General features: G+C 41.9%; 1 protein-coding gene across 1 annotated transcript in view; it reads right to left on the reverse strand.

Moving 5' to 3' along the window:
- Nucleotides 1-1,489: 1,489 nt before the first annotated feature.
- Nucleotides 1,490-25,843, reverse strand: part of FRMPD2 (FERM and PDZ domain containing 2) — a 143,044-nt gene continuing 118,690 nt past the window's right edge. The window contains 10 exon segments of the mRNA XM_066244156.1: nucleotides 1,490-1,716; nucleotides 2,951-3,137; nucleotides 12,329-12,372; nucleotides 12,375-12,426; nucleotides 14,233-14,447; nucleotides 16,514-16,537; nucleotides 16,540-16,648; nucleotides 18,572-18,657; nucleotides 19,468-19,561; nucleotides 20,562-20,693. Coding sequence (XP_066100253.1) covers nucleotides 1,490-1,716; nucleotides 2,951-3,137; nucleotides 12,329-12,372; nucleotides 12,375-12,426; nucleotides 14,233-14,447; nucleotides 16,514-16,537; nucleotides 16,540-16,648; nucleotides 18,572-18,657; nucleotides 19,468-19,561; nucleotides 20,562-20,693 — 1,170 coding nt within the window.

Consider the following 25,843-nt stretch of genomic DNA (forward strand, 5'->3'; position numbering starts at 1 on the left):
CCAGGGTAGAGAGGATCAGGGAGTCAGGGGAGGCACACCACATCTTCTGAAGTGATGTTCAAGGGTAATATGGCTTGATGGGATTGTGATCTTATTCCCTAACTTTGAAAACATGACGATAGTGTAGGCCACTTCAAGAGAAAGCAAACTCTGCAACCCTGAACATATTTAAGCAAAAGCAGGTCTCCTGCTTCAGGGATGTCACAGAGCAGATTCCAGCATGGGCTATGAGGTTAGACACAATCATTTTTATATTGAACCACCCTGAGATTCTGTGAGTCAGTGAATGGTCTGGTGAAAACCTGTACTAATAAATAGTAAAAAGAAACACTATTATTAATAACTGATAACTATGTTAGATGAAGGGCACATAGCAAGTCAAACCCCAGGCTTATTCCTAAGCCCAATTACTGCTAGAAGACATTTGTGCTTATGCATTTTCAGATGCAGAAATGAATATCACTGCCAATGTGTGTACCACTCTGCTCTACTTTTCATACTAGTTGGTTCTTGTTTTCTGGGTACAGTATTCTTTAAAAAAAATTATGTCTGAATACTTTTAGGGAACATATGTCCGGTCCTTGTTAGGCATGGAACTTGCCCTGCCTAAACACATTATGTTGGCTACTTCACATTTCTTGTCACCTACCAAGCCCTATTGATCTGCCCTTGTCAGGCTTCTAAGATGATCGACAACAACAAAAAAGCCATGTAATCTCAGGAGCTTTACATAGTGTCACACACATGCCGAGGGCACTGGTCTGCTGTGCACCCAGGCTTCCCTGTGGCAAATACCCAAGGGAGATATCTTACCCTTTCTTAGTACCTGCACCTCTCTCTGCTGTTCGCAGATATTTCTTCATCTTACATATCTGTAATAAATACTGTCAAAACTGAATCAAGTAGTATGTTTTCCATGGACAGGACTGAGAACTGAAAATACTTAAGGGTGGATGGGCACAAAAATAAAAAAATTTAAAAATCCATTAAAATGAATGTCCAGTTTTGAAAATGTAGACATCCTTTTTGTTTTTTGTTTAACTGGTATTGATTGTAAAGTGTCATATTAGCAGTAGAAATGGTAATGTACACAAAGAAATTTCTTCTGACCACAGTGCTGCAAGGAGTCATGAGGGACACAGGACAGAGGTTTGTGTCCTTCCACCTGTACCTAGAGGACCACTGCACAAGGTCCACTTTCCCAGAAGTCTATCAGCAGTGGTCCCAGCAGCTCCACACCTTACGCTTCTCTGGTTTTTGCCTCCCCTCCAAATGCTTAGGAACGGTGCTGGGCTGTAAGCCCTTGAGCACAGTTATTGATTGCTCAACTGTAAGTTGTAGCAATGAAATATAGACAATGTACAAAATATCTGTAAATGTGGTGAGATTTATATTTCCAGGCTCTGACATCACAGACTGAAGAGCAGTTTTGCCTCACATCCCTTTCCAAAGAGAGGCCTATGCCGAGGTCTCTCTTTCTTGTTGCATTTCACAAACAATGAGGGTGGGAATCCATAGGATGCTTCAGGGAAGCTGCCCAGCATCTCTCCATCTCCTAGTCCCATTGTGCCTCCCTGGTGGCCTGTTGGAAATACTCTGACTTGAGACGCAGGCCTTCCCCTGCATCTAGGGAGGCATAGTTCCTCTGGCTGTTCTCTGGATCCAGACTGGGACTCCATTCTGAGTCAGTGAACATCGCCCTGGTAAATTCTTTGTCTTCAATGGGTGTTTATCAAAGAAATGTTAATGGTATACATTGAGCAGAATATAAAAATTATCTCTTTAAAAAATAATTTGGGGAGTTTTTCCAAGATGGCAGTAGAGTAGGCAGACGTACCAACTTCCAACTCCCAGAACCAAAGTGGATTACAACTTAATTTTAGAAACCATCATCTGGAAAAACCAACTTTGGACTGTTCAACCAAGGAACACTGAAGAAGCCACACTGAGACTGGTAGAAAAGCAGAAACACGAAGAGGGCTGCCCAGCTCCCCATAGTGAACGGCAGCCCAAGAGACTTGCGTGGTGGGAAGTGAGTTTAGCAGAGAGGGGAGGGTCCTGAATCCCAGGAACAAAGCCCTAGCCTGCAGCCCCAGAACCTAGAAAAGGCATATGGACAGTATTTAGATGGAAACAAGTCAGGATACTGCTTGTGAGAAAGAGACAGATTTCTCAGACCCAGGATTCTTCTTAAAGGGACCGTGCAGAAAACCTCTTTTACAACCACTCACCTGGGGCTCTGGGGGGATGGGAAGAGAGGAGAGGACTGGAGTAGCAGGAAGAGAGTATAATCTAGGGGGCACAGAAAGAATCACTTTAAGGGACAGCCACCATAACCCCTGGGCTGAGTCACTCTCCAAATCTGAAGTGAATATTTCCCCTGGAACCAGCAATACCAGCAAAGGGAAGCAGGTCTCCAGCAAAACAAGCTCTCCCCCAGCACGCAGAGCAGAGTCACTTAGAAGGAGGGAGCTTTCAGGACTACAATATTGACTGTTAGGGTCTGAGCTGCAGCACCGCCACCCACTGCTGAGGGCTTGCAGAAGGGCAGGTGGTGGCCAGATGCAGAAGCGTGATTCCATCCACAGGAGTGGAAGCCTGGCCAGACACAACTGAGGCCCGGTGTGAGCTCAGTCTAGCCCAGAGAGGGCGGAGGGGAAACATGAAAGCAGTCCAGCTTGGCTGTGGGCCCTCCTGCAATCCTGCCTGTGGGGGAGGGGAAAGGCAAAAGCCTATGAAAAGGCAGAGACATGCCAAAGAGCAAGTGCACCTGAATGCACAGCCTCGCCTGGCCCGCAAAACTGAGGCTTATGGCCCATGCACCAGTCAGCTCCACACGCAGGGGCAGGATGAAAGCCCAGGAACAGGCGGAGACCCACAGCTGAGCAAAGATGCTCACCCCTGCCCTCAGTACAAAGACTTGTGGCTGGGGCACAGCATGCAACCCCACCTGCAGGAGCGAGGAGAAGGCAAAGGCTGGCCGAGGCTTGTAGACTTGGGCATGTGAACATAGCCTCTCCCATGGAGGAGATGTAGAAACCACAGTGATAGTCACAGAGAGCCAGTGCCTGCAAAGCCCATACCCAAATGCCTGAGGCAGCAGCAGAGGAGGTGGTAGGCCTGCAGACAGACCACACCTAGGAAACACAGAAGCCACATCCATTGAACTCCAGTGACCAAACCATTCTTATACACAGACAAAATAGAAAGGTAGAGAAAAGCAACACAAATGAATCAAGAGAAATCCCCAGAAAAGGACCTGAATGAGTCAGATATAATCAAATTGCCAGATGCAGAGTTTAAAACAATAATTTTTAGGATGTTCAAAGATCTTAGAACAACAATAGATAGTCATCATGATCACTTAAATAAAGAGATAGCAAATATTAAAAATGGATATTGAAATAATAAAAAAGAATCAGTCAGAAATGACAAATACAAATTCAGAAATAAAGACCAAAATGGAAAAAAATAAAAGCAGGATGGATGAAGCTGAGGATCGATTCAGCGAGTTAGAGGATAAGATAAACAAAGGCATGGAAGCAGAGCAGAAAAAAGAAAAGAGGCTCAAAAAGTCTGAGGAAACTCTAAGAGAGCTCTGTGACAACATGAAGAGAAATAATATCTGCACCATAGAAAATTCTGAAGAAGAAGAGAAAGAACAAGGGATAGAGACTTTGTTCAATCAAATCTTAGCTGAAAACTTCCCTAAATTGAGGCAAAAAAAAGTCCCACAAGTTCAAGAAGCACAGAGGACTCCATTAAAGAAAAACCCAAATAAATCTACACCAAGACACATCATAATTAAAATACCAAAGCTAAGTGATAAAGAGAAAATATTAAAAGCTGCTAGAGAAAAAAAGGCTATCACCTACAAAGAAGCCCCCATAAGGATGACATCTGACTTCTCAACAGAAACACTTGAGGCCAGAAGGAAATGGCAAAAAATTTCAAAGTAATGAAGAACAAGAGCCTACAACCAAGACTACTTTATACAGCAAGGTTATCATTTAAAATTGAAGGAGAAATAAAAAACTTCCCAGATAAAAAAACTCAAGGAATTCACTACAACCAAACCAATGCTGCAAGAAATGCTAAGGGCCTATTGTAAACACATCAAAAGGGAAAAGAATATAGGAAAAGAAGAATACAGCTTTAAAGAATAAAATGGCAATAAACAACTGCATATCAATGATAACCTTAAATGTAAATGGATTAAATGATCCGATCAAAAGACATAGGGTAGCTGTATTGATAAGAAAACAGGACCCATACATATGCTGTCTACAAGAGACACACCTTAAAACAAAAGGTGCACATAGACTGAAGGTAAAAGGATGGAAAAAGATATTTCATGCAAATGGAAATGAAAAAAAAGCTGGGGTAGTAATACTTATATCAGACAAAACTGGACTTTAAAACAAAGGATATACTAAGAGATAAAGAAGGTCACTACATAATGATAAAGGGAGCAATCCAACAGAAAGATGTACCATTATAAATATCTACGCACCTAATATAGGAGCACCTAAATATATAGAGCAGACTTTGATGGATATAAAGGGCAAGATCAACAGCAATACTATAATAGTAGGGGATTTTAATACCCCACTAACATCACTAGATAGATCCTCAAGAGAGAAAATTAACAAAGAAACAGCAGATGTAGAGGACACACTAGATCAACTGAATTTAATAGATATCTTCAGAACATTTCACCCTAAAACAGCAGAATATACATTCTTTTCAAGTGCTTATGATACATTCTCTAGGATAGACTGCATGTTAGGGCACAAAAGCGGTCTCAACATATTTAAGGAGATTGAATTCAAATCAAGCATTTTCTCTGATCCCAATGGCATGAAACTAGAAATCAACCACAACAGAAAAACTGAAAAATACTCAAACACTTGGAAACTAAATAGCATGTTATTAAATAATGAATGGTTTAACAATCAGATCAAAGAAGAAATAAAAAAAATTCCTAGAAATGAATGATAATGAGCATACATCAACTCAAAATTTATGGGACACAGCAATAGCAGTCCTGAGAGGAAAGTTCATAGCATTAAAGGCTTACCTTAAGAAGCTAAAAAAAGCTCAAATAAACAACGTGACCCTGCATTTAAAAAAACTAGAAAAAGAACAGCAAATAAAGCCCAAATGTAGTAGAAGGAAGGAAATTATAAAGATCAGAGTGAAAATAAATGACATAGAGGCTAAAGAAACAATACAGAGGATCAATGAAACTAGGAGCTGGTTCTTTGAAAAAGTAAACAAGATCGATGAACCTTTAACTAGACTCACCATAAAAAAGAGAGGACTCAAATAAATATAATTAGAAATGAGAGTGAAGAAATAAAAACTGACAACAGAAATACAAAATATTGTAAGACAATACTATGAAGAATTATATGCCAAAAAATTAGACAACCTGATGAAAAGGACAAATTTCTTGAAACATATAATCTTCCAAAAATCAATATGGAAGAATCAGAAAAACCTAAACAGATCAATTACAACAAATGAGATCGAAAGAGTTATCAAAAAACTTCCAACAAAGAAATGTCCTGGGCCTGATGGCTTCACAACAGAATTCTACCAAATATTCAAAGAAGAACTAACTCCTATACTTCTCAAGCTATTTCAAAAAATTCAAGAGGAAGGAAGTCTTCCAAGCTCCTTTAATGAGGTGAGCATAATTCTGATTCCAAAACCAGGCAAAGACAACAAAAGAAAGATAATTATAGGCCAATATCCCTGATGAATTTAGATGCTAAAATCTTCAACAAAATATTAACAAACTGGATTCAGCAATATATGAAAAAAATCATATATCATGATCAAGTGGGATTTATTCTTGAGAGGCAAGGCTGGTACAATATTTGCAAATTAATCAATGTGATTCATCACATAAATAAAAGGAAGGAGAAAAACCACATGATAATTTCAATAGATGCAGAAAAAGCATTTGATAAAATTCAGCACCCATTCATGATCAAACTCTCAGCAACGTGGGAATACCGGGAACATACCTCAACTTGATAAAGGCCATCTATGACAAACCCACAGCCAACATCATACTCAATGGCAAAAATTAAAAGCAATCCCCTTAAGATGAGGAAGGAACAAGGCAGGGGTGCCCCCTTTTACCACTGTTATTCAACATAGTCCTGGAAGTCTTAGCCACAGCAATCAGACAAGAAGAAGAAATAAAAGGTATCCAAATTGGAAAAGAAGAAGTAAAACTATCATTATTTGCAGATGATATGATATTGTATAGAGAAAACCCTAAAGTCTCAGTCAAAAAACTACTGGACCTGATAAATGAATTCAGCAAGGTGGCAGGATATAAAATTAATACTCAGAAATCAGAGGCATTTTTATACACCAACAATAAACTGTCAAAAAGAGAAATTAAGAAAATAATCCTCTTCACAATTGCAACCAAAAAAATAAAGTACCTAAGAGTAAATTTAACCAAGGACATTAAAGACTTGTACTCGGAAAATTATAAAACATTAATAAAAGAAATCAAGGAAGATACAAACAAGTGAAAGCATATACCGTGTTCATGGTTAGGAAGAATAAACATCATTAAAATGTCTATATTACTCAAAGCAATTTATAAATTCAATGCAATACCGATTCAAATACCAATGACATACTTGAAAGATATAGAACACATATTCCAAAAATTTATATAGAACCAAAAAAGAACACGAATAGCCTCAGCAATCTTGAAAAGGAAGAATTAAGTGGGAGGTATCACACTTTCTGATATCAAGTTGTACTATAAGGCTATTGTACTCAAAACAGCCTGGTACTGGCATAAGAACAGGTTTATCAATGTAACAGAACAAAGAACCCAGAAATAAAACCCCACCTTTATGGACAACTGATATTTGACAAAGGAGGTAAGAGCATACAATGCAGTAAAGACAGCCTCTTCAACAAATGGTGTTGGGAAAGTTGGACAACTTCTTGCAAAAAAAAAAAAAAATGAAACTAGACCACCAACTTACACCATTCACAAAAGTAAACTCAAAATGGATAAAAGACTTAAATGTAAGCCGTGAAACCATAAGCATCGTAGAAGAAAACATAGGCAGTAAGCTCTCCGACATCTCTCGCAGCAATACATTTGCCGATTTATCTCCACAGGCAAGTGAAATAAAAGACAGTATAAACAAATGGGACTATATCAAATTAGAAAGCTTTTGCACAACTAAAGACAATAAGAACAGAATAAAAAGCCAAACTACACAATGGGAGAATATATTTGACATTGCGTCTGATAAGGGGTTAATAACCAAAATTTATAAAGAATTTGTAAATCTCAACACCAGGAAGACAAACAATTCAATCAAAAATGGGCAAAAGAAATGAATAGACACTTCTCCAAAGAGGACATATGGATGGCCAATATCAAAAAATGCCCAACATCACTAATCACTAGAAAAATGCAAATTAAAACCACAATGAGATATCACCTCACACCAGTCAGAATGGCACTCATAAACAAAACAGCACAGAATAATTGCTGGCAAGGATGTGGAGAAAAGGGAACCCTGCTGCACTGCTGGTGGGAATGCAGACTGGTGCAGCCACTGCCTTTTGACCCAGTTGTCCTACTTTTAGGAATATATTCAAAGAACATCATAGCACTGTTTCAAAAGAAAAAATGCACAGCCAAGTTTATGGCAGCATTGATCACAATAAAAAAAATTTGGAAAGAGCCCAAGTGTTCGTCAGTGGACGAATGGATTAAAAAGTTTAGGTACATGTATACTATGTACCTACTACTCAGCCATAAGAAATGATGACATCGGATAGTTTATAACAACATGGATGGACCTTGGTAACATTTACTGAGTGAAATAAGTAAATCAGAAAAGACTAAGAACTATATGATTCCATACATAGGTGATACATAAAAATGAAACTCAGAGACATGGACAAGAGTGTGGTGGTGTTGGGAGGATGAGTTGAGGGGAGGGGCACAAAGAAAACCAGACAGAAGGTGACAGAAGACAATTTGACTTTGGGTGAGGGGTATACAACATAATCGAATGTCAAAATAACCTGGAGATGTTTTCTATGAACATATGTACCCTGATTTATCGATGTTACCCCATTAAAATTAATTTTAAAATAATAGTAATAACAATTAGTGGGGGGTTTTTCACATGACTGAAGAACAGGTCAGTCCTCCTGGTCCTAGGCTCCTATACCGGCCATCGCCTATAAGAAAGAAACTTTTGCCTCTCAGCCTAGTGGTCTCTTCACCTGTCTCACTGCTCATTCTCCACAATGAGAGGGCCCCCAGATATTTACTTTTGTTAAAATATGTATCATACAGAATCTGACTCTATTGATATACAATATACAGTATAAAGGGTATATACCAAAAATCAAAATTTAAAAAGGATAAGATAGTCCTGGTCGGGTGTCTTGGTTGAATAAAGAATCGTCCCAAAGCACAGGGCTTACCGATTCCATTCCCTGGTCAGGGCACACACAGGAACAGATCAATGTTCCTGTCTCTCTCTTGCTCTCTCCCTTACCCTCTCTAAAATCAGTTTAAAAAATAAGCATTTTTAAATTAAAAACTTTTTTAATTAAAAGGATAAGAGAAAAAATAAACAGGGAAAGCAGTTATTTTCCTCTTATACAACTTGGGACATGTCCAAAATCTCATTTTTCACCATTCCTCTCCTTCCTGCTTGTCGTCCCCAGCTCTCAGTCCCCAGCAAGCCTTCAACCTCCTCAGGGCTTTCAGTGGGTGGGCCAGCTGCGTGTCCAGCACCACCATCCCTCCCTGCCAGTGTCCTCACTTCCCTTTCACTTGGCTCAGATCCCAGGGTGTCACCAGCACTCCCTTACAAACAAGGAAGAGGTGACCTCCCAGCCTCTCCCCTGCTCTGCCTCTATCGCCTGTTCTGTGCAGAGGCTGTGTTCTTGTTCCTGTTCCTAGTGACATTGTGTACATACGGACTCAGTGCCTGCTCTGAAACACAGAAGAATCCCAAATGCAGGAGTGCCGAGGTCCAGTGCCCATGCAAGACCTCCAGACAGTCCTTCACTTGTGTCTTCGTAAATCCAGTTTCCTGTTTTCTCTGCTTTCTAAATGATTTATCTTCTCTCTCTTTCCAAGTCCTCCATCTCTTCTCTTATTTCATAGTGACAATGAACCCATCAAATAAGAATCTTTCCATATCCTACAGTCAACGGCACTGACCAGCCAGCATCCATTCCCCGACACCCTCCTCCACCTGCCAGTCACCGTGTTTCTCTGCTCTTCAAATGGGTGCCCACTCTCACTATTCCATATTGCCCCCTTCTTCCTTGCTCCCACACTAACCAGGCTTCTGTCTCCATCGTTCAGCCACTAACTGAAATTGCTCTGATCAGGGTTCCTAATGACCTACCTCTTTCTAAAACCAAGGAACAATTCTCTATTCTCATCCCACTTTGCCTCTCAGCAACCTTCAATAGAGTTGGGCCCTTGCCCTTTCTAAGAGTGTCCTTCACTCATTTTCCCTACTGAAATGTGAAGTTTACTCTGAATTCTGTCCTTACCTGGTCTTCCTGCCACCTCCCAGGCCACTTCTCAGTACCGTTTCTGAATCATTTCTTTGAACCAGACCTCTTGATGTTGGAGCGTCCCAGGCTTACTTCTCAGCCTTTTTCTTGACTTTTTCTGTACTCATTGCCAAGGTGGTATCATCTGTTTCATGGCTTTAAATGGCATTATTTGATGAAAATTCCAAAATCCACTTTTTCCAGTCCTGACTTCATGCCAATTTTCCACAAATAACTACCTAATAGATGTCTCCATTAGCTGTTCCATGCACATTGCTATCAAGAACTATTGCTTTTTCTCCATGTATTGTAAAGCTGCCCTCACTAAGCACCCCATATCTTGGTAAGTGGTACCACCATTCATCTAGTTTCCCAAGCTAAACTTTGTTTTCTTTCCCTTTGTTTCTTTCACCCTTCATCCTCCCATCACCCCCTCCAGTGGCTTCCCACAGCAGCAGGGTGGAGTCAGCACATTAGGAGACCTACTAGGTTCTTCCCAATGGCCCCACACTTCTTCTCCTTTCATTGTTCTCTTCATTAGCTACAGGCCAGACATCAACTGTTAATTTTTTTTGTACCTCAAACATCCAAGTCCTTCCTGTTTCAGAGCCTCTGCACTTGCTAGTTCATCTGCCTAGAACAACCTTACTTGTGCTGCTGCCTCTTTCTCATAATTACTTTATTCTAAGTTATGAATTAAATATTCCCTTTCTTGGTCTTCAATCTGATCTTTGGGGTCACATAGATAAGTGACAATTCCTCTTCACTCTCAGCTAAGAGAGAGAAAACATGCCGACCACAGCTGACCTCAGGCTATCCCAACAAGCTCTTCGGAGTGCTCTTGGGTAGAACTATTCTCCAGGACAAAAGGACAACCTTTTCCCTGGCATTTCCTAGATATCTCAACAAAACGCATGGTACCACGCCCCTCAGCCTGACCTTTTTGTGTGTGCAAAATTTGACCCTCTCTCACCCTATTCAGTTGTTTAATACAACTGCTACCATCTAAACCTTTTTCCAAATTGGCAACTTTTTCCTTTTCTTCCCATCACTCTTTTCTCACCAAAGTCAGCATCAAACAACCTCTTGGGGTTTGAGCATCAAGAGAATCTGCATCACCAAGTCCCCTGTGCTGTCTCTAGTGACTGTCACCCTCAATGATAAGTGATCATTTCTATCTTCATCTTATACAGGAGAAATCAGAAGCCCTAGAGAAGTCAGGCAACTGCCCAGGGCCCATGCAGGAAGTCAAGGGCAGAGCAGGTGTGGGTGATTCCAGGCTGTTGCACAGATGCCCCTCGAGGACTAAGGCCCTCAGCCCTGGCTGCTAGGAGTGCAGGTGGCTGGCAGCATTCAGTGAGCCTCTTCCCAGGAACTGGGCTCAGCTCTGTGAAGCTGTCTCAGCCAATGTTAGGCCTCTCTTGGGGCAGCCTATGTCACAGTGCTAGCTAATGCTCTTGCTCCACTTAATGACTGCTTGGAAAGGTCATCTTAGCTCCCAAGTTCCCTGTGGGTCATCCAAGGCCCTTACTGCAGCTGTACCACTTTTATTCCCCTTTCCCCCACCCTGTTTCCCTCACATTCCCAGGAGTGTTCCCAAGAGCCAGGCCCATAAACCTCCTGCACTTAAATCTTAGCTACAGAGTTTGTGTCCCAGGGAGCCAACATGTGACATCATTGTGGTTAATTTTAAGTGCTAGTTTGGATAGGCCACAGTACCCAAACATTTGGTCAAACACTAGTCTAGATGTCCCTGTGAAGGTATATTTTAGGTGAGATTAGGGCTTAAATCAATAGACTGTGAGTAAAGCAAATTACCCCCATAAATTGGGTGGGCTTCATCCATCAGTTGTAGGTTCTAATAGAAAAAGACTGAGAACTCTGAGAAAGAATGAAGACCACCTCCAGGTTTCCTCAAGATTCATGTTATAACATTAACTCCTCCCTGGTTTTCAGACTGCCAGCATGCCCTGCAGAATTGGACCAGCCAGCCCCAACAACCACTCGAGCCAATTCCTTAAAATTTCTCTCCTCTCATCTCCTTTCCACTCCTCTCTCATCCCCTCCCCTCCCTTCCCCTCCTCTCTCTTTCTCTCTATCTCTATCTCTTTCTCTCATACTCTCTGTCTCTTGTTTTCTCTCTCTCTCCCTCCATATATATGTACCTGCTATTGGCACACATATATATATGCACATATACACACCTTATGGGTTCTATCTCTCTGAAGAACCTATTACAAGCATCAAGGTAAAACCTCTGAATTTTCCTGATTGCAACATCTCTTTTCTTTGCACAAGACCACACATGTCTAACCCATGCTTCAAGAGTGTGGATACACATTCTGTTCTCCATTCCGTTCCTCAGAATGGCCATTCTTACCTCCCCTCACTCTGGTTTTGCATCTACTCCCCTTGCTCCTTGCTTCCTCACAACCAGCTCAGGCTCCCAGAGAGCCTGGCTATAGAGCTTGCATGGCCAACATCTGAACACACAACCTGCTGCAGGAAGATTCAAATGTCAGGAGAGGCAGAAGCAGGGAGGAGGAAGGAAAAGACAGAAATGACCTCATGAACTTGTTACCAACCACTTGAGGTTTGAGGACCAGCTCTTTTCCTTCCCCAGGGAGAGAAGGTGACTTTGAACCCTACCTAAAGCAAAGCTTGGCTTCTCAGAACCCACCAGACAGGAAGAAGTTTGCCTGAACATGAGGCATGTGGAGGAAGCAAGGGTGTCACATCTTACTTGCCATACCTGGTCCATCTCAGGCAAGACATCTGGAGGGGTCAGCAAAGGAAGAGCATGACTTCCTGGGAGGCCACCCACAGTAAATGCAACACCTTCTACAAGAAGCCAGATCCACAGTTAGACATGAGGCAGGCATGGCTGTGGGTTCTCCTCTTCCGTGCTCTCCACTACCTCCCTGATGCTGGCCCTCCACCCCTCCTTGACCTATTCCTCAGCTCCAGAAAATTCCAGAGGACACCCCTGCAGGCCTGCTTCCTGAAGCAAGAGGACTCAGGCCACTAGCCTCAGACTCCCACAAAGGTAACACACCAATCCTGGGCTGGAAATTCCCAAAGTCTGCTCAGGGTCTTTTTGTGACAGCATCTGCCTTTTCTTCAGGGACACAGTGACTCAAACAAATGGCTGTCGCTGTCACAACCCCCGTTCCCCTTCTCCCCCATCTCAGTACCTCCAGTCATGTAAGTGCCGCCAATCAACGCTCAGCTCAGACCCTCTCAACAGTAATGAGGCCGCAGTTCTCAGAGAACTGGTCTTAGACCCAAAGCTGGTTGAATAAAGGCATCCTCACACTAACATACACTGTTCTGGAGACCTTCTACTCTCCCTGCCCCACCTGGAGCTTTTCTTCCCCTTCGTCCAGCTGGCCCTGTGCTGTGGAGTGGCCTCTTCAGGCTGCAGTGTGGCTTCCTGTGGGGCTCAGCCAGTGACAGCAGGGGCAGGGATCGGAGGGGGCAGGAGAGGCAGGCGGGTGTTTGTGTTCTTGCCTTTCTCCCTGTGGGGTAGTCACAGGATGACTGTGTCACAGGATGACTGTGCCCCTCAGTTAATGTCACACCCCATGTCAGTGAGTTGGCTCCATCCAGCTCTGTCAGCTCCTGAAGCTGGGTAATTGCCCCTCCTCTGTCCCTGTGGACTTGGGGCAGGGGACCATTGTGCCCTCGCTCCATATCCCAGCCTTGGGGCTCCCTACCTCCCTCTCCCACACCTTTATCAAACTCTCCTGGAATGATTCAATTATCTACCAGGACCCTGACCGGTATGTGCAACATTTCATAGAGCTTTTGTGCTATAAGCATTGAGAAATATCCACCTTTCATCTTTTTTTAACATGTTGAGCATGCACAGGAAAACCAATGCCATATTATACATCAAAAGCTGAGAATTTAGTAGAAAACGGGGAAGAAGGGCAGGAAGGGACCCACCGCAGTCCCTTCAGCCCTCACACTCGCCTCCCATAATGTCTGTCAGGACACCTTTAGGCCAACACAAGTCAGGGTTTTATCATCAGTGTAATTATGAGCCTAATAAGAAGCAATTTTTATTAGGTCAGATAATTTTAATAAGGTCAGATACTTAGAAACTGAAACAGAAAATTACATGTGAAAATGTGCTGCCAATTGCTCTCTGTGTGGGATCCAAGTTCAAACTCTGGTATAATTTTCTTTTCCTTTTCTTTTTTAAGTGAGAGGAGGGGAGATAGAAAATAGACTCTTGCATGCACCCCAGCCAGGATCCATCCAGCAACCCCCTTCTGAGGCCAATGCTCAAATCAACTGAGCTATTTTTAGCACCTAAGGCTGACGTGCTCAGACCAACAGAACTAACCTCTACACTTGGGGCCACCTGCAAACCAATTAAGCCACTGGCTGCAGGAGGGGAAGAAGGAGAGAAGTGGGAGAGGGAGGCAGGAAGAACTGGATGGTCGCTTCTCCTGTGCACCCTGACCAGGAATTGAGCTCGGGGCATCCACATGCCAGGTCGCTGCTATACCCACTGAACCACCGGCCAGGGCCTCTGGGTATGATTTTCAAGAGCCCTAAGTGTTCCTACAGTAGCTGGGCCTGCAGAAAGTATGGCTGACTTGGCTTGCACACAGGGCTGCTTCTTTCATGGCCTCCCACCTGGAAGACAAGCCCTTCTGTGGTCTGTCCATTCATGGCCAGGATAATGTCACCAGTGGCAATGGCCCCGTTCTCCTCAGCTGGCTGCCCCGGGAAGAGCTGCTTAATCATCACAAGATCATTCTTGAGGTGGGTGCTGCTTTCTCTCTCCACCTGCACAAAGCTAAATCCCAAACCACCAGCATTCTTCTTCAGTGTGACTTCAAACTTGGGACCTGTATTATAGGAGGTGAACACAATAAATCCTTCAGTAGATTACAGGTGAAGCTGGCCAGCCTCAAAATGCAAACTGTGAAGTCAATGAATTATTTGTTTTCCATAAAAGGATTTCGTTTTTCTAATTTTTATGACAGAGTCCATTAAACATGTTACAGATCAGTGTTATCCAATGAAAATAAAATGTGAGCTGCAAACCATGTATATAATTTTAAAGTTTTCAAATAGTTACATTTTAAAAAGTGAAATAGGTAAAAGAAATGTAATCATATAGTTTATGGTTATATATATCTAAAGCGTTACCATTTCAACTTGAAATCAACACAAAATAATTATTAATGAGATATTTTACATTTTTATTGTTAAATGGCTTCAGAAATTGGCCACATTTTGAGTACTTAATATTCACATGTGACAAATGGCTATCATATCAGACAGTACAATCACAGATGACCAACAAAGTTTATATGTGAATGCATATAATTCGCAGACATACATAATATGCCCATAGCATTTAGTGAAACTAGAATCATATATACTTCTCCTACTCCTTTAGAACCTCAATCACTATTTAACACACTTGAAACTAAATTTTGCATAATGGAGACAATTATGCTAACTCTATGGAAATGTTTTAGCTGCTGTTTTGCTTAGCTGTATAGACTGACCATAAAACAAAACAGCTGCCCCTGGGTGCCCAAGACATGATCCCAGGAACCTAGGTAGTGTCTTGGCCTCCTCTCACTGGCCTTCACCAATTCAGCTGGCCATCAGTCAACAGAGAGACAGAGCACTGCCTGTGAGCTTTGATTTGGGGCAAGAATAAAAGCATTGGAAGCTCTTAGGTTCAAGTGTGTTGTATGGCTAATTTCACTTTTGCTATCATCTGGCCTCTTCAGTTAATTTTGTAGTCAGTTTCTCACAGGTCCTCACCAGAGTCAACAGAGAAGCAATAAAAGAGGCTACCTTCCATTCACACCTTCCAGAAAATCTCTACAAAGGGACTGAAAAATGGGCAAGCTCCAAATCATGATATCCTAAGGAAATAAACATTTTCCTAGCAAGAAACAAAAGTCGCAGGAACCTGCAGAGGGCAGCCCATCAGGAGACGGGCAAGGACGCCTGGTGAACTGACTGCGGGCTTGCTTTTTAAAATGATGCTGATCAAAAGGTTATTTTCTGAACACCTTTCTTTCCCAATCTGTTTCTCACTGCCTCCTTGTTTTGCAAAAAAGTGCTTCTCCCTGTGTGTTTGTTCTCCTCAGGTCTTGTGTTACAAATGCCTTGGCTTGAATATAGAGCTTTTATCAGAAAATGCATGACCCTTTCATTTCCATTTCATCCAAATACTTATATACAAACACTCCAGCAGCTGATCAAAAATAAAACCTCAAGCCCTGGCCAGTTGACTCAGAGGTAGAGCGTCGGCCTGGTGTGCTGGGGACCCAGGTTCGATTCCCAGACAGGGCACATAGGAGAAGTGCCCATCTGCTTCTCCACCCCCCCCCCTTCCTCTCTGTCTGTCTCTTCCCCTCCCGCAGCCAAGGCTCCATTGGAGCAAAGTTGGCCCGGGCGCTGGGGATGGCTCCTTGGCCTCTGCCCCAGGCGCTAGAGTGGCTCTGGTCATGGCAGAGCGACGCCCCGGAGGGGCAGAGCATCGCCCCCTGGTGGGCAGAGTGTTGCCCCTGGTGGGCGCGCCCGGTGGATCCCGGTTGGGTGCATGAGGGAGTCTGTCTGACTGTCTCTCCCCATTTCCAGCTTCAGAAAAATACAAAATAATAATAATAATAATAATAATAATAATAATAATAAAATAAAACCTCAAAAGGTTCAGGGGCAGAATTAAATCTGGCACTCCTTTTGAGACAATGCATTATTTTTTCCAGAAACACATTTTATTGGACTGGCTTCCACTGCATCAGAAAGCTGGCCACGTTATGATCAAAACTGCTCACACTCTCTTGAGAACCCAGAAGAAGCCTTCCTGCTCTCCCTTTCGAGTTGACTATTCAAAAGCAGCACAGGGGACACGACAATAGTAACACTGGATTCTCTCTCCTCTCACCATCTGTGGCGGAGACACAGCTGCAGGCCTGCCAGGCAAGTCTGTTGCCGAGGAAACGGCCCTGCGTTCAACTCCCATCCTGTTACTGACAGAAAGGCAGTGCCCTGCGGTCCTGGGGCCTCTTCTAAGACCAGTCTTGCCACCTAGGATGGGCGAAGAAACACAATGTGTACTTCATGTGGCACCCAGGAGGCTCTCCTTCACCCTGCAAATGCTTTTTAATTTTCTGGTACTTTCCATAGCTGCATCACTTGAACCTCAAATAAAAATCTCCAAGCTTGCTTATCTGTTGGGATCCAGAGCTGTATTTCTGTCTGCCTATTGGATAAACACTACTGAAAGTAATACATGTGCTTTTATTTCAGTGCATTCAAGGTCAAATATATCAACTTCCCCTCACTTATCCTCACCGCCTCTCCTTGTTTTGCCAAAAACATCTCTCCCATGCATTTGCTCTCCCTGAATATGGAACTAGCCCTCAACTAATCTCCCGCAGGTCACACTTGCAGCTCTCTCCCTTCTGACCTCCAAATTCCCATTTGATTTCTAAGACTGGAATTTTCTCCATCAGAAACATCTCCATGCTCCCCACTCCTCCACTCCCTCTCCTGCTGCCAGTGCCCAGTTGGACTCTGGCAAGCTCCTTGGCCTGCTGGGCCATATCTTTTCCTCCTGTGGTCTACCTTCCCCATGGTTACCCAGGGATTAAGCAAAGACACAAACTGAATATGCAACACCCTTGATTAAGAATCTCCAAGGCCCTGGCTGGTGGTTCAATGGATAGAACGCCAGCCCGGCATAGGATGTCCTGGGTTCAATTCCCAGTCAAGGCACAGAGGAGAAGAGACCATCTGCTTCTCTCTCCCTTCCTTTCCCCATTCTGTCCCTCTTCCCCCCCCCACAGTAAATGGTTTAGTTGGTATGAGAGTTAGTTGGTCAGTTGGCCCCAGTTGGGGGTTGTCAGTGGATCCCAGTTGGGACACATGCAGGGGTCTACCTCCCTATCTCCCATCCTCAGACTTAAAAAAAAAAAAAAGAGTCTCCAATGTTTCCCATCAGCTAAAGTCCTAACCCCTAGCTTGGTAGCCCATACCCATGCCAACCAGGCTCCCTTTCCTTCTGATTCTATTTCTATCCCTCTTCTCCACACACTCTAACTCTTATTACCCAAAGCATGGTTCAAGAGCCAGTGTGTAGATATCACTTGGGCACTTTTTAGAAATGTGCAAGCTTTCGTTCAAGTGACTTGGTCCTACTAAAACTATTCTTCAACTGTCATTTAGCAAATGACAGTGATTCCAGAGTGACAATTTCTTTCTGTCATTGCCACCAGTAGGCTGGCCAAGTACCTTCTGCAATCATGTTAATTAGCAAACGTCTAAAGAACAGAGAATACTAACATTGTGATCTTGTTGTCAAGATACGTGAACCAAGGTTGCTAATATTAGTAAGCTACTGTAAACCAGAAGGCTTCTTTGGGAAAAGAAGCAATGTTTGCCAGAAGGGACCCCAGGAGTCCGTTCTGTCTCTGCTGATGCTCTGTAGTTTAGGGTACCTGGGGCGAGTAACTCTTCCCTCCCTCAGGCAGAGGATGGAGCAGTGTGGTAGCACCTGGGCACTGTGCAGAGGGGACAAATACTCTAGCTCTCAGTGTCTCAAATTCCTACCTCACAGTAATGGAAAGATTCCCAAGACAGCATAGCCTTTAGTCACACAGCATGATGGGAATAGTAGGAACTAAGGGTGAAGGGAGGTCAGCCTATACAAAGGTAGATTAGTGAGAGGGCCTGAGAGTAGGAGGCAGCACTGGTTAGTGCTGGAGCCAAGAGCATGAGGTGGGACTCATGGCTCAGCTACACTAGCTCCGCCCAGCTGTGCAATCCCAGAACTAAGGCAAACAACAGTAAGGTTTCAAGGCTATGCATAGGGGTTAAGTTTTCTGCTTGGGCAAATTTGTCTTCTTCCCCCTGGCTTTCACATCCACACAGAAAAGTAGAGGTGAAAGGAAGAAGCAAAAGAGGGAAAAAAATAAAAACTAAAAATAAAGTCTTGTTTTGCTTCTTGCCCACCCCCTCTTGCCCAGAGGCACTTGCAGTGTCTTATGTTGTCCAGGAAAGTTCCGTCTATCTGCAGGAGCCTGTCACCTGCGAGGAAGACAGATGTCCTGTCCAAGGGTTCCTGAGGCTGCAGGAAGGACTCTTCTGGAAGTTCCTGCCCAGCGAACCTTGTTGCAGCCTCAGGAAGGGCAGGAAGCAGAGCTGTGAGGGGCCTGGCCTGGAGCACCCGCTGTTCTGCATACCTTCACACACCAGTAGTGGAGACATCTTTGGACTGGCGGACCCATATCTGGGCAGCATCACCCTTTCTCCATTCTCCTGTGAAGCTGTTTTTGAAACTTTTTCAAGTCACTTTGTGGTACTATTTATCTCCAAAATGATTTTTATTTCAAAAAAAGGTCAGTGAGACCTGGTTGATGCCAGAGACACTGGAATTCTAGAAGTAAAGTAAGATCCGACAGGCCATTTTGGGGTTGATTATGGCTGTTTTGGAGGACAATATAAATTACTCTCTCTCTTTAGAGCAGTGGACATGAGCAAGGGCGGAGAAGAGACTCACCAGTGTCCTCTGAGAAACTAAAATGATATCACCAATACACTTTGTCCTCCATGAGAAGCACTATTTCCTCCTATGAAGGCCAAACAGTAACATGCTTATTTAAATGCTTGTTTTTAAATTATCTTATGGTTCCCAATGTGTCACTATAAGCATCTGATTACTAAGTGAACCTATCACGTGGTAGGCTAAGCTTAATCATCCCCTTTTCCCTATGACAAAGCTGGGACCTGATGAGGCAATCCGTTGCACAAGGTCTGAGTGAGAGAGGGGCTGTACCTCTCAGGAAAGGTTCAGTGCACCACAGAAGGCAAGGTTTCCAGCATGACTCCACTTCTCACCCTGCAGGCTCTGCCCTTCCTTGGCAGCTGGTCCTCCAGGAACAATGGACTTCATGTAAATCCCTCCATAGGGTGCGCCTGTGTTAATGCCACCCTGAAAAACACAATAAAAAATTCACCATCTGCCTGCCCCTTCCTGGAGGGTCTCCCTGATCATCATGACTAAAACAGCATCCATCTGCTTGCCACTCTTTCCCGTTCCTCATCTCCATGTGACACTATCTTACATGTTCACTTGTTTGTCTAGCTTATATCATCCATGAGCAGTAAGGTTAGGTACCCATAAGAAGTATAATGATATGAGCCATGCTATAGCTAATGGCCCGTGGCAGGGGCTCAAAAATCAGAGCCACATCAATGCACCTCACTGTCTCTCAATAAGCAACAACCAACAATGGTGGATACAGCTACAGGCTGATGCCTCACATGTCCAATGACTGGTGCAGGTATGTCCTAAATGCTTGTGTGTTGGTTTGTGGATACAAAAGTAAAACTAAACTATACAGCATTCTGCAACTTACTTTTCTTTTAACTTAATAGTAAGTTGATTATGAACATCCCCACAGGTCAGTAGATCAAGATCTAACCCCATCTTTTTGTTCTAATTACTGTGCTTTATGTGTGTATATACACACAAACATGCAGATTCTTAGATCAGTGGATGACATCATTCCTGCACAGATTGTTTTCCTCCCTCCTCTAGGGTCTACCAGATAGAGCTCACAAATAAATGCCAAGTGTCCGTCCTGAGCAGAGGTCTTGCCAACCTGACTTGTCCTAGCCTTGGACATGAAAGCACCAGACTCCACATGGCCCTTCTTTGAAGGACTGTGGATCATCCCTCCCACCTTCGACTTGAGTCTCTCCAGCTCCACCCTGTTGCCTTTTCTTGTTGTCCAGCACAACCTTAGGGTTGGGACCCACCACCCAATGCCACCCCTACTGCTCACCCCAAGTTTCTCCTGTGTCTCCTAATTTGTTTTTGAACTCCCATGCTCCTCCAATGCCCCCACCAACTTTCTTGCTTCCCATTATCAAAGATTGCTACATGATTAGAATGTCCACCAATGCTCCAGATCTTATTAACTTTTGACTTTCTGAGCTCTCCTGATAATCCTTATAGTTATGCTGAATCCAAGTGTTCCATCTTCTTTAACCAATTCCACAAAGTAGATCCCATTGGCATCAGTTTCCAAGAGTGATGGAGAACAAGAGGAACCAGCACTCTGCCACAAAGAAACAAAAATAAAGACAGCCTGAGGACACTTGTGCTCCCTAAGCAGGTGGCACCTCTCAGCTCTCACTTGTTCTCAGGGACTGGCAGCATTGCACACCAAAAGGGGCATGAGCTTCAGGGTTGGGCCAACAAGGGATCTGTTCCCAGGTTTATCGGCTCCTCCTTATATGACCCTGGACCAAGCTCTTGGTCTCTCCATACTTAGTTTCCCAACCCATGGAATTGGAATGAGAGATACTATTGAAACTGTGACTGTGAAGGATGCCCAGCACAGAGCAGGGACTCAATAAATGCAAGTCCCCTCTTGTTTGTACTCAAGATGCAAATATAATTATGAGAACTGAAATCATCCAGACACTTCCTAGTAGTTTCATATAAGACACCAGCCAAATGTTGGCATATTGGCTTTTGGATACACAGCAGCTTCTTGAGCAGAAGACAACAGCAGGAGGACCTGCAATCAATCCCAGCAAGAGTAGCTGCATTGGGTTTCTATTGTTTAGTGGATGGATTCTTGAAAAATAGATAGGAGAAAAAACTAGCATAGGCCAGACATTTTCTCAGTATTGTGACAATGACCATGTAGATTTTTTTTTATTTGTTCATCCAACTATGCAACAACATTAAGCACCAATTACATGACAGGCACTGTGCAGGTTTGCCAGGGAGATGCCCGTGATCAGACAAATTTTCCCGTTATTGAACTAATATCTAGTGGGGGAGAGACTTTTTTTTTTTTTTACATTTCTTTTTTTTTTTTTTTTTTTAATAATTTTATTTTTTTAATGGGGTGACATCAATAAATCAGGATACATATATTCAAAGATAACAAGACCAGGGTATCTTGTCGTTCAATTATGATGCATACCCATCACCCAAAGTCAGATTGTCCTCTGTCACCTTCTATCTTGTTTTCTTTGTGCCCCTCCCCCTCCCCCTTTCCCTCTCCCATTCCCCCCTCCCCCCCCCGTAACCACGACACTCTTATCAATGTCTCTTAGTTTCACTTTTATGTCCGACCTACGTATGGAATAATGCAGTTCCTGGTTTTTTCTGATTTACTTATTTCGCTTCGTATCATGTTATCTAGATCCCACCATTTTGCTGTAAATGTTCCGATGTCATCATTTCTTATGGCTGAGTAGTATTCCATAGTGTATATGTGCCACATCTTCTTTATCCAGTCATCTATTGACGGGCTTTTTGGTTGTTTCCATGTCCTGGCCACTGTGAACAATGCTGCAATAAACATGGGGCTGCATGTGTCTTTACGTATCAATGTTTCTGAGTTTTTGGGGTATATACCCAGTAGAGGGATTGCTGGGAGATAAGGTAGTTCTATTTTCAGTTTTTTGAGGAACCACCATACTTTCTTCCATAATGGTTGTACTACTTTACATTCCCACCAACAGTGTATGAGGGTTCCTTTTTCTCCACAGCCTCTCCAACATTTGCTATTACCTGTCTTGCTAATAATAGCTAATCGAACAGGTGTGAGGTGGTATCTCATTGCTGTTTTGATTTGCATTTCTCTAATAGCTAAAGAAGATGAGCATCTTTTCATATATCTGTTGGCCATTTGTATTTCTTCCTGGGAGAAGTGTCTGTTCATATTCTCTTCCCATTTTTTTATGGGATTGTTTGTTTGTTTGTTGTTGAGTTTTATGAGTTCTTTGTATATTTTGGATATTAGGCCCTTATCTGAGCTGTTGTTTGAAAATATCATTTCCCATTTAGTTGGCTTTCTGTTTATTTTGTTATCAGTTTCTCTTGCTGAGCAAAAACTTCTTAGTCTGATGTAGTCCCATTCATTAATTTTTGCCTTCACTTCTCTTGCCATTGGAGTCAAATTCATAAAATGCTCTTTAAAACCCAGGTCCATGAGTTTAGTACCTATGTCTTCTTCTATGTACTTAATTGTTTCAGGTCTTAAGTTTAGATCTTTGATCCATTTTGAGTTAATTTTAGTACAGGGGGACAAACTGTAGTCCAGTTTCATTCTTTTGCATGTGGCTTTCCAGTTTTCCCAGCACCATTTATTGAAGAGGCTTTCTTTTCTCCATTGTGTGTTGTTGGCCCCTTTATCAAAAATTATTTGACTATATATATGTGGTTTTATTTCTGGACTTTGTATTCTGTTCCATTGGTCTGAGTGCCTATTTTTCTGCCAATACCATGCTGTTTTGATTGTCGTGGCCCTATAATAGAGTTTGAAGTCAGGTATTGTAATGCCCCCAGCTTCATTCTTTTTCTTTAGGATTGCTTTGGCTATTCGGGGTTTTATATAGTTCCATATAAATCTGATGACTTTTTGTTCCATTTCTTTAAAAAATCTCATAGGAATTTTGATGGGAATTGCATTAAATTTGTATATTGCTTTGGGTAATATGGCCATATGATTATATTTATTCTTCCTATCCAAGAACAAGGAATATTTTTCCATCTCATTGTATCTCTTTCGATTTCCCTTAACAATGCTTTGTAATTTTCATTATATAGGTCCTTTACGTTCTTTGTTATGTTTATTCCTAGGTATTTTTTTGTTGTTGCAATCGTGAAGGGGATTATTTTTTTGAGTTCGTTTTCTAATATTTCATTGTTGGCATATAGAAAGGCTATGGACTTTTGTATGTTAATTTTGTATCCTGCAACCTTACTGTATTGGTTTATTGTTTCTAATAATCTTTTTGTGGAGTCCTTCGGGTTTTCGATGTATAGGATCATATCATCAGCAAAAAGTGATACCTTTACTTCTTCTTTTCCTATATGGATGCCTTTTATTTCTTTGTCTTGTCTGATTGCTCTGGCCAGAACTTCTAGCACCACGTTAAATAAGAGTGGAGAGAGTGGACAACCCTGTCTTGTTCCTGATTTAAGGTGGAAAGTCCTCAGTTTTATGCCATTTAATATGATGTTGGCTGATGGTTTATCATATATGGCCTTTATCATGTTGAGATATTTTCCTTCTATACCCATTTTGTTGAGAGTCTTAAACATAAAATTGTGTTGTATTTTATCGAAAGCCTTTTCTGCGTCTATTGATAAGATCATGTGGTTTTTGTTCTTTGTTTTGTTGATATGGTGTATTACGTTAACCGTTTTACGTATGTTGAACCATCCTTGAGATTCTGGGATGAATCCCACTTGATCATGATGTATTATTTTTTTAATATGTTGTTGTATTCGATTTGCTAGTATTTTGTTTAGTATTTTAGCATCTGTATTCATTAGAGATATTGGTCTGTAGTTTTCTTTTTTTGTGTCATCCTTGCCTGGTTTTGGTATGAGGGTTATGTTGGCCTCATAAAATGTGTTTGGAAGTATTGCTTCTTCTTCAATTTTTTGGAAGACTTTCAGTAGAATAGAAACCAAGTCTTCTTTGAATGTTTGATAAAATTCGCTGGTATAGCCGTCAGGGCCTGGACTTTTATTTTTGGGGAGGTTTTTAATGGTTTTTTCTATTTCTTCTCTACTGATAGGTCTGTTTAGGCTTTTTGCTTCTTCTTGACTCAGTCTAGGAAGGTTGTATTGTTCTAGGAATTTATCCATTTCTTCTAGGTTGTTGAATTTAGTGGCATAAAGTTTTTCATAGTATTCTACAATAATTCTTTGTATACCTACGGTGTCCGTGGTGATTTCCCCTCTTTCATTTTGGATTTTGTTTATATGAGTTCTTTCTCTTTTTTCCTTGGTAAGTCTTGCCAAGGGTTTGTCAATTTTATTGATCTTTTCAAAGAACCAGCTCCTTGTTCTATTAATTTTTTCTATAGTTTTTCTGTTCTCTAATTCATTTATTTCGGCTCTGATTTTTATTATCTCCTTTCTTCGGCTGGTTTTGGGTTGTCTTTGTTCTTCTTTTTCTAGTTCCTTAAGGTGTGAAGTTAAGTGGTTCACTTGGGCTCTCTCTTGTTTGTTCATATATGCCTGAAGTGATATGAACTTCCCTCTTATCACTGCTTTTGCTGCATCCCATAGATTCTGATATGTCGTATTGTCATTTTCATTAGTCTGTATAAATCTTTTGATCTCTGCACTTATTTCTTCTTTGACCCATTCATTTTTTAAAAGTATGTTGTTTAGTTTCCACATTTTTGTGGGATTTTTTTCCTCTTTTTTGCAGTTGAATTCTAGTTTCAAGGCTTTATGATCAGAAAATATGCTTGGTACAACTTCAATTTTTCTGAATTTGCTGATGTTGTTTTTGTGGCCCAACATATGGTCAATTCTTGAGAATGATCCATGTACACTGGAGAAAAATGTATACTCAGTCACTTTGGGATGAAATGTCCTGTAGATGTCTATCATATCCAGGTGCTCTAGTGTTTTGTTTAAGGCCACTATGTCTTTGTTGATTCTCTGTTTGGAAGACCGATCTAGAGCCGTCAGCGGTGTATTGAGGTCTCCAAGTATGATTGTATTTTTGTCAGTTTTTGTTTTAAGGTCAATAAGTAGCTGTCTTATATATTTTGGTGCTCCTTGGTTTGGTGCATATATATTAAGAATTGTTATGTCTTCTTGATTCAGTGTCCCCTTAGCCATTATGTAATGGCCATTTTTATCTCTGAGTACTTTTCCTGTCTTGTAGTCAACATTATCCGATATGAGTATTGCTACACCTGCTTTTTTTTTGGATGTTATTTGCTTGGAGTATTGTTTTCCAGCCTTTCACTTTGAATTTGTTTTTATCCTTGTTACTTAGATGAGTTTCCTGTAGGCAGCATACAGTTGGATTTTCTTTTTTAATCCATTCTGCTACTCTGTGCCTTTTTATTGGTGAGTTTAATCCATTTACATTTAGTGTAATTATTGATACTTGTGAGTTCCCTATTGCCATTTTATATCTTGCTTTCTGTTAGTTTTGTGTCTTGTTTGATCCTTCTCTTTCGTTTTTCTATCTTTTGTTTTTATTTGGTTGTATTCCATACATCTTTCCTCTGTTGCTATCTTTTTTATCTCATGTGCTTCTGTGGTGGTTTTTTCAATGGTGGTTACCTTTGAGTAATGAAAAGGGTCCCTACCCTGTTCATTGTAGCAAACTATTTTGTGAGTACTTTTGCACTCCATCGTCCTTTGCTACTGTTAATCTCCATCTTCTCCCCCTCTTTCTTTTTGTTGTTGTCACAGTTTAAATTTGGTTTT

Source organism: Saccopteryx bilineata, chromosome 9, assembly GCF_036850765.1.
Source record: "Saccopteryx bilineata isolate mSacBil1 chromosome 9, mSacBil1_pri_phased_curated, whole genome shotgun sequence".
In the NCBI taxonomy this organism is placed as follows: domain Eukaryota; kingdom Metazoa; phylum Chordata; class Mammalia; order Chiroptera; family Emballonuridae; genus Saccopteryx; species Saccopteryx bilineata.